Source organism: Cebus imitator, unplaced genomic scaffold (genome assembly GCF_001604975.1).
Source record: "Cebus imitator isolate Cc_AM_T3 unplaced genomic scaffold, Cebus_imitator-1.0 Scaffold66, whole genome shotgun sequence".
NCBI classification, from domain to species: domain Eukaryota; kingdom Metazoa; phylum Chordata; class Mammalia; order Primates; family Cebidae; genus Cebus; species Cebus imitator.
The window spans coordinates 6,379,388-6,388,766 of record NW_016107381.1 but is presented as its reverse complement, the minus strand read 5'-3'; the positions used below and the strand labels follow the sequence as shown (position 1 = coordinate 6,388,766).

Below are 9,379 nucleotides of genomic sequence, written 5' to 3'. Positions count from 1 at the left end.
GCCTCCCAAAGTGCTGGGATTACAGGCATGAACTATCCTGTGCTCAGCCTATTTATTTATTTATTATTTATTTATTTATTTTTGAGACAGGGTCTCACACTATTGCCCAGGCTGTAGTACAGTGGCACAATCTCTGCTTACTGCAGCCTCTGGCTGCACTGAGCCTCCCAGGCTCAAGCAATCCTCCCACCTCAGCCTCCTGAGTACCTGGGACTACAGTTAGACACCACTGCACCGGGCTAATTTTTGTGTTTTTAGTAGAGCTCGTGTTTGGCCATGATTCCCAGGCTGGTTTGGAGCTCCTGGGCTCAAGTAATTTGCCTGCCTAAGCCTCCCAAAGTGCCGTGATAACAGGTATGAACTACTGCACACAGCTGGCTCTCGGATTTAAGCCCCTGCCCTGCCTCTTTCTCACTGGGTATTCACATATCTGAGCCCCGCTGCTTCAATTAAAACGGACAGGGATGGTCATTGCTGCCTCCTAGGGACTTGGGATGATAACATTTAATCATGAAGACAAGAGTACCTCTCCTGACTGGTTCTTCCTAATGTTGAACCCTTGGCCCAAATGGCCACTGTGCTGAACATAAGGCTTCTATCAGAAAGCTCCCAGCTAGGAACTGGTCTTCTGGAGACTCTGTGGCATAGGATGATTCAACCACCTTCCTAGTTCTTGAGTTTCAATAGTAGGATATCGCAGTAGTTCCTATAGTGCATGAGTCCCTTAAGAAGACCTCCAGCTTTCCTGGAACACAGGTAAACACCTTGGCTTGAGGTCAAGATCCTACCCAGGCAAGGGCTGGGCTGGCCAGGGCAACCGTGTTTGGCACAGAGCAGCAGGGTCCTGCACTCTGCAGGGAGCAACCACAGGTGGGAGAGGCCCACAGCCTGGGATCAGAGGTGCCAGGAGCTTAGGAACAGGAGCCCTGGGGTCCCAGCTTTCCCATTGTCTCTGCAAACCTTGAGTCCTTCCCCTGAAAAATGACATCATCGTGCCCACCTCAGGGCTCATTGAGTAAATCAACCAGTGGACTTGAAGCACCTAGCACTTGTGATCATCAAAGTTAGCAAATATGAGTTCCCTTCTCCTCCGGCGCCGCATTGCCAGGGAGCCAACCATCATCAGCCCACTGGCACTAGAGGAGCACTGATCATGAGCAGAGCAGATGAGTGGCTACTCTCCTCGTCTTCCAGGTTTTCCCAGAGTGGGCATGGGATCTGGAGTTGGCTAGTGACAGAGCTGTTGGGCATCCTCCACCCACCCCTGTTGCTTTCTGATGAGGGGAAGAGGCAGAGATGGGATCTGCTCTCGTTAGACCCTGGCTTATCTCGGTGGTGACCTGGATGGGGGAGGGGAAGGCAGGGAGCAAAGGATGCAGGAGCAAGGAGGAAACTTCCAGACCCCTCACTTCCAAAGTCACCTAGCCTTGAGATTATTGCAGAAGCATCATGTGCAAAGAGCAGAGCACTTTGGGACCTTGGAATGCGGGAGGCGGCTCCGTGTTCCTTCCACCCTGTGAGACGTGAGTGACATTCTTAAGGTCCACCAAAGGGCTGGTGGTTGGAGGCCAGAGGATGGCCTGGGAGTTACTGAAATTGGGAATGGAGGTGGCCTGTGGGTGTCTTCTCTTGGGGGAGACTCCCCAGGGGGAGGGGTTCCTCCTCTCTAGATGTAGCTGAGCACAGGGACAATAACAATGATGGACGCGTGTGTGTAAGAAGTCCTTCCCCAGGCCCTCTCTTCATAGATGTTTGCAGGAGCATCTCACAACGGCTCTGAGAGGTTAAATGTTGCAAATCCCATTCTACAGAGACGGCAATCGAACCTCAGAGAAGTTATGTCGCGTTTAGGGGTATGTTCCCCTGTAGAGTGTGACTCTGTCTCCCTCCTGCTTTACTAGGTGCTAAGGACCCTCCAAGCATCTCCCATGGAGTTGTGATCAGCATTGCAGCACTCCCAGCAGCCCTGGGCGGTGGTGAGTCCCCTCAGCTGGCCAGGACAGTACTCTGCTGTCACCTCTCTGCTTCTCTGCCTCCATCCTAGCTCCCCATCAACTGGTCTCCTTGCAAACCCTCAGGGCTCCAGGACACCCTCCCTCAGGAGTCCATGCTGCCTTCAGCACTTCACTCCCCACCAGTGATGTCAGCACTTGGTGTTCTTTGTCCGCTTTGTCTGTTCGCTCATTTTTTTTGTTTCTGAGACAGAGTCTCACTCTGTTTCCCAGGCTGGAATGCAGTGGTGCCATCTCAGCTCACTGCAACCTCCACCTCCGGGTTCAAGCGATTCTCATGCCTCAGCCTCCTGAGTAGCTGGGATTACAGGTATGTGCAACCACACCCTGCTAATTTTTGTATTTTTAGTAGAGATGGGGTTTCTCCACATTGGTCAGGCTGATCTTGAACTTCTGACCTCAGGTGATCTGCCCGCCTTGGCCTCCCAAAGTGCTGAGATTACAGGCATGAGCCCCCACACCCAGCCATAAGTTTCTATTTTTTTTTTAATCATACAGTGTGGAAGCACACACTGTAGCAAGTGCATGCCTCAGTTAGGGGCATGACCACCTGTCCCTCCTGTCCATCCAGGATATTCAAACATGTTCCCATTTTCCAGTAATCCACCCAAATCCTGTGTTATGTGCTGGTACCATCTCCTTTTACAGATGGGTAAACTGAGTCACAGGGTGATCCAATATTTGGTTCTAGATCACAGGTTATGTATGTCAGTGTAGTGTGGAAAGTTAAAAAACTAAGGAGGCTGAGGCCGGGCGCGGTGGCTCAAGCCTGTAATCCCAGCACTTTGGGAGGCCGAGGCGGGTGGATCACGAGGTCAAGAGATCGACACCATCCTGGTCAACATGGTGAAACCCCGTCTCTACTAAAAATACAAAATTAGCTGGATGTGGTGGTGCATCCCTGTAATCACAGCTACTTGGGAGGCTAAGGCAGGAGAATCACTTAAATCCAGGAGGCAGAGGTTGTGGGGAGCTGAGATCACGCCATTGCATTCCAGCCTGGGCAACAAGAGCAAAACTCCATCTCAACAACAGAGGGGAAAAAAAAAAGGAAAAAAGATCACAGGCTGCTGCGGAAGAGCCTCAGGGAAACGCACCACCACACCCAGCTAATTTTTGTATTTTTAGTAGAGATGGGGTTTCTCCACGTTGGTCAGACTGGTCTCTAACTCCTGACCTCATGATCCACCCACCTCGGCCTCCCAAAGTGCTGAGATTACAAAAGTGAGCCCCTCTACCCGGCCATACCTGTCTATGGTGCCATGACATCCACCAGAGCGCCCATCAGCTCAACCTAAAAGAGTTTCCTCACAGGAATTCTTAAGCAAAAGACAGGAATTCTGTTTGAAATATATTTCCCCTGCCGGGCGCGGTGGCTCAAGCCTGTAATCCCAGCACTTAGGGACGCCGAGGCGGGTGGATCACGAGGTCAAGAGATCGAGACCATCCTGGTCAACATGGTGAAACCCCGTCTCTACTAAAAATACAAAACATTAGCTGGGCATGGTGGTGCGTGCCTGTAATCCCAGCTACAGAGGAGGTTGAGGCAGGAGAATTGCCTGAACCCAGGAGGCAGAGGTTGCGGTGAGCCGAGATCGTGCCATTAAAAAAAAAAAAGGGTAACAAAAGTGAAACTCCGTCTCAAAAAAAAAAAAAAAGAAAAAAGAAATATATTTCCCTCTCCAGATAGACAGTGGTAGTGTGGGTAGATAACTAAGAAGGTAGGACTCATATACAAACAGATTTCCCACCGCATTCTGCATTTGTACTTTTGCTGTCAGCTAAACTGGATCCTGAGTTATGTCTTAAGGCCACATATCCGGGAGAGCGCCCCACTGAGACCATCCTGTTCTTGGGAGGCTGAGGTCTGGTGGTTGAATCTGCTCCCTGCAGGCACTGGGCAGTAGCTGGGGCGCGGGAAGGGTGTGCAGGCTGTAGTACCTAACCGCTGCTCTCTCCTCCCTAAGGGCCCCAGCAGTCAGCATGTGGCTGCCGCGCGTTTCCAGCACAGCAGTGACCGCACTCCTCCTGGCGCAGACCTTCCTCCTCCTCTTTCTGATCTCCCGGCCAGGGCCCTCACCCCGAGCGTGCGGTGAGGAGCGCGTGCACGTGCTGGTGCTGTCTTCGTGGCGTTCGGGCTCGTCCTTTGTCGGCCAGCTCTTCAGCCAGCACCCCGACGTCTTCTACCTGATGGAGCCTGCATGGCACGTGTGGACCACCCTGTCACAGGGCAGCGCTGCAACGCTGCACATGGCCGTGCGCGACCTGGTGCGCTCAGTCTTCCTGTGTGACATGGATGTGTTTGATGCCTATCTGCCTTGGCGACGCAACCTGTCCGACCTCTTCCAGTGGGCAGTGAGCCGCGCATTGTGCTCGCCACCCGCCTGCAGCGCCTTCCCCCGAGGCGCCATCAGCAGTGAGGCCGTGTGCAAGCCGCTGTGCGCGCGGAGGCCCTTCAGCCTGGCCCAGGAGGCCTGCCGCTCCTACAGCCACGTGGTGCTCAAGGAGGTGCGCTTCTTCAACCTGCAGGTGCTCTACCCGCTGCTCAGTGACCCGGCGCTCAACCTGCGCATTGTGCACCTGGTGCGCGACCCGCGGGCTGTGCTGCGCTCCCGGGAGGCGGCGGCCAAGGCTCTGGCGCGCGACAACGGCATCGTGCTGGGCACCAATGGCACGTGGGTGGAGGCCGACCCTGGCCTGCGGGTGGTGCGTGAGGTGTGCCGTAGCCAAGTCCGCATCACTGAAGCCGCCACACTCAAGCCGCCACCCTTCCTGCGTGGCCGCTACCGCCTGGTGCGCTTCGAAGACCTGGCGCGGGAGCCACTGGCAGAGATCCGGGCACTCTACGCCTTCACCGGCCTGAGTCTCACGCCACAGCTCGAGGCCTGGATCCACAACATCACCCATGGATCTGGACCTGGTGCGCTTCGCGAAGCCTTCAAGACTTCGTCCAGGAATGCGCTCAATGTCTCCCAGGCCTGGCGCCGCACGCTGCCCTTCGCCAAGATCCGCCGCGTGCAGGAACTGTGCACTGGTGCTCTGCAGCTGCTGGGCTACCGGCCCGTGTACTCTGAGGATGAGCAGCGCGACCTCGACCTGGATCTGGTGCTGCCACGAAGCCTGAACAGCTTCATCTGGGCGTCGTCCACTGCCTCGCACCCCCGGCATTAGTGGAGGCCACAGTTGTAGAGGTCACCAGGCCTGGAGTGGGGAGTGCATTGTGCAGAGGTGGCTGGGGTGCACGGAGAAGCAGGTCCCTATATTGACCAAGGAGCTCGTGATCCCCCCCCATGAAGTAGGCAAGGACTGCCTGTTTCTTTCCACATTCCCGGTTTTCCTTTGAGTCCTCTGGAGCTGCCTTCTCATCAGGTGCACTCTTCGTGGACAGCAACTCTTGCCCCTACCTCCTCTGGGCACAGAGAGTGCATTCAGATGACTTAGCTCCCACTCAAGGGCTTTCTTCCTCTTTACCTTTCTCCTTCTGGGGACACATCCTGCAGCAGCTGAGGGGGAGCCCTCGCACTGGCTGGGAGTAGAGAGGCACGGTGGTGATATGGCTGCGACAGTCTGTACATCACATCCACAGGCACGCATGCAAGCTTGGCCAAACTCAGAAGTGAAAGGACTTGTCCAAAATCACATGGTTAGAAGGAGGATGAAGGGAGGAGAGAGCTTTTTCTCTGGGGCTCCAGTGGAGAGGAGAGAACCTGCCTCCTGGGTGAGAAGGGTCAGATTTTCCCATTTTAATTGCTTTAGGGAAGAGCAGGCAGAGTCATGGCCAGGGACACAGCCGAGAGATAGATACAGGAGGCTGTGAATGCCGAGACCAGAGCTTATCATACTGGACAAGCCTGGAGGGAGGCAGTAAGTGGGAAAGGTGAGAAGGGGCTGGGGAGGCCTGGGCAGCAAGCCAGGCATAGGGCCTGGCAGAGCAAGAGAGGGGCAGCAGGATCAGTGCCTGGAAGGCAGGGGCGGTGGGTTGGTCATGGGGAGTGGAACTCATCAGGCTTGCTGGGAGGTTGGAAGAGAAATGGCTCTGGGCTGGATCTGTCTTCCATTGGTTCTTCTGGGCCAGGCCCTGGAGGAGAGCAGAGGAAGATCGTTGCCTGCGAGCCACATCACCTAGCTCTGGCGGCAAAGGGGCTTAGTAAAGGGATGCTGGATGTGTAAAGGGCTTAGTCTCGAGCTCAGGAAATGAGAGCTCAAAAAAGCAAAAACAAAACAAAACAAAAAAAAAAAAAAAAATCCCACCATTATTTCAGGAGTGAGTTGTCTATCCTGAGAGTGGTGCCTTTTAAATGCAGGAGTTCATTCTCTGTCTTTCTCTTGCCCTCACTTTGCCCTTCCACCATATGATGCCTTGCACCTTGCTAGGACACAGCAAGAAGGTTCTTGCTAGATGCTGGCTCCTTGATCTTGGGCTTCCCAGCCTCCAGAACTGTAAGCCAATATACTTCTATTTATTATAAATGACCCATGCTGGGTTTGGTGGCTCATGCCTGTGATCTCAGTACTTTATAAGACTGAGAATACATTCAAGGATCACTTGAAATCAGGCATTCAAGAGCAGCCTGGGCAACATAGTGAGACCCCATCTCTACAAAGTTAAGGGAAATGGTGTCATGCACCTGTAGTCGTAGCTACTTGGGAGGCTAAGGTGGTAGGATTGCTTGAGCCCAGGAGGTTGAGGCTACAGTGAACCATGATCATGCTGGTGCACTCCAGCCTGGGTGACAGAGCAAGACCCCATTTCTAAATGACCCCATCTGTGGTATTCTGTTACAGCAAAATGGATTGAGAGACTCTTTAATGAAAGACAGATTCACAGAGAAAAACAGTTTTTTGTTTGCTTTTGGTTTTTTTTGAGCAGTCTTGCTTTTGTCCCCCAGGCTGGAGTGCAGTGGCACGATCTTGGCATGCTGCAACCTCCACCTCCCAGGTTAAAGTGACTCTCCTGCCTCAGCCTCCAGAATAGCTGGGATTACAGGTGTGCACCACCATGCCCCCGCTAATTTTTTTGTATTTTTAGTACAGACAGGGTTTTACCATGTCGATCAGGCTGGTCTGGAACCCCTGTCCTCAGGTGATCCACCTGACTCAGCCTCCCAAAGTACTGGGATTACAAGTATGAGCCACTGGGCACGGCGGAGGAAAACTGTTGATTTATTTTGAGATGGAGTTTTGCTCTTTCGCTCAGGCTGGAGGGAAGTGGTGCGGTCTCAGCTCACTGCAAACTCTGCCTCCCAGTTCAAGTGATCTCCTGCCTTAGCCTCCCCAGTAGCTGGGACTATAGACGCCCTCCACCACACCGGGCTAATTTTTGTATTTTTTCTAGAGACGGGGTTTCACCATGTTGGCCAGGCTGGTCTTGAACTCCTGACCTCAGGTGATCCACCCACCTTGGCCTCCCAAAGTGCTGGGATTACAGGCATGAGCCACCATGCCCTGTGAAAAAGTTTATTAAAACAGACAGCCGACATCACTCAGGATAAGACTCAACACAGTTATGCCTTGGAACACAGTCTTACACAGCATTAAAAAAAAAAAAGACAGTACATTTGTAGAGAAATGACTGGAGCAAGGATAACAGTTTTAGTCTTCCAAGGGTGGGAAACCATAGGATGGTAAATATCCGAGAGGAAGCTGTTGCAGCAGGATTTGTCTGCAGTGCCTCTGGAACTGCCTCTGGCTGGGTTAAGAGTTGTCTCCAGGCAAGGAGAATTTATATCGTGCCTTTAGGCAGAAGAAGGGAGGGAAACCTGACCTTTTTCTGCACCTTCTGCTTGTTAACTGCCTTCAGCTGAAAATCATTTGTATGTGAAAGAGGCATAATCTGGATCGCCCCTCTGCTTTCTTCCACCTAAAGAGAACCTGCATGCTGCTCCTTTGCTTCAGACCTCTTCCTCCACCACAGAGAAAGCCCGGGCCAGCCTGCCCGACAAGCAGGGACCATGAGAAGGAGAGTTCAGGTGTCCGAAGCCTAGACCAGCCAGCCCCTCACCAGCCCCAGCTGATCAGCACGTGGCCACTTCTGTTACCTTCTACTGGCCAAAGCGAGTGCAGGGCTCACCCAGATTCAGAGGCTGAGAAACAGTATGCCGCTTGGGAGAAGTAGCTATAGAGACACATGAACAAGATCAGCTGAGCCCAGCACTGCGGGCCAAGTCAAAGACTTTAGGAGCAATAAAAGTGCTTATTATGTTTCAATCATTTGAGTGTTGGGGCAGTTTGTTACGTAGCATTGCCTGACCGATACAGTTGAAAACAGAGGGCTCCGGGCACCTGTAGCTTCCAACTTTCCATCAGGGTCCAGTCTGTGCCTCCCTGCTGGTAGGGCTGGAATTAGTCTCTTCTTACCTGTAGGCCCTGTGATGCAGCTGGAAGTGTCTAGGCCCAGCAGTCACCCACAATTAGGGGCAGGCATGCTTGTTGCCTCTGCTGTGGGTGTGAGAGCTCAGGAGGGGGGCAATCGAAGCCCGAGATGGGCTGATGGGTGCACAGGAACAGTGTTGCCTGGAATAGGTCAGAGACTCACCAAGATCACGCCACTGCACTCCAGCTTGGGCAACAGATCGAGACTCTGTCTCAAACAAACAGAAGATAAAAAAACCAGAGCTAAAGTCTTGATGAAATGGAAAGGATTGGGCAACTATTTTTCCAGGATGGCAATTCATTCCAGCCAATCGAGCATTTTCTCTCTAGCGGGTAAGACCAGAAAACCTGGCCTGTTCTGCAAATCTTGTGTGATTCTGATCCCAGTCCTCAAGAACTCCACTCATTCATTCAACACACATTATGGGTTGAGCACCAGCCAGGCACTGGGCTGTTGTAGGAGCTGGAGATAGAGCAAGGAACCAGACAGACAAAAAGCAAAAACCCCTGCCCTAGGCTGGGCATGGTGGCTCACGCCTATAATCCCAGCACTTTGGGAGGCTGAGGCAGGTGGATCACGTGAGGTCTGGAGTTCAAGACCCTGGGCAACATGGTGAAACCCCGTCTCTACTAAAAATACAAAAGTTGGCTGGGTGTGGTGCCGCACTCCTGTAATCCCAGCTACTCAGGAAGCTGAGGCAAGAGAATTGCTTGAAACTGGGAGGCGGTGGTTGCAGTGAGCTGAGATGGCACCACTGCACTCCAGCCTGGGCAACAGAGCAATACTCCATCTCACACACAAAAAAACCCTGCCCTTCGGGAACTTGCATTCTGATGGTGGGGCGAGAGCTAATGAATGATAAGTGTCATAAATAACTACATTATTTTGCATATTAGAGAGTGCCAAGGATTAAGGTGAAGAAGGTTCCAGGGATTAGGGATGTATGTGGGTGGGGGTGTGAGTTGTAATTTTTTTTTTTTTTTTTTTTTTTTTT

General features: G+C 52.7%; 1 protein-coding gene across 1 annotated transcript in view; it reads left to right on the top strand.

Moving 5' to 3' along the window:
• Positions 1-6,626, top strand: part of LOC108305811 (carbohydrate sulfotransferase 6) — a 19,544-nt gene extending 12,918 nt beyond the window's left edge. The window contains exons 2-3 of the mRNA XM_017530588.2: positions 1,902-1,976; positions 3,980-6,626. Coding sequence (XP_017386077.1) covers positions 3,996-5,183 — 1,188 coding nt within the window. The 5' untranslated portion in view covers positions 1,902-1,976; positions 3,980-3,995 and the 3' untranslated portion in view covers positions 5,184-6,626. The remainder of the gene's footprint in view (positions 1-1,901; positions 1,977-3,979) is intronic.
• The last annotated feature ends 2,753 nt before the right edge of the window (positions 6,627-9,379 follow it).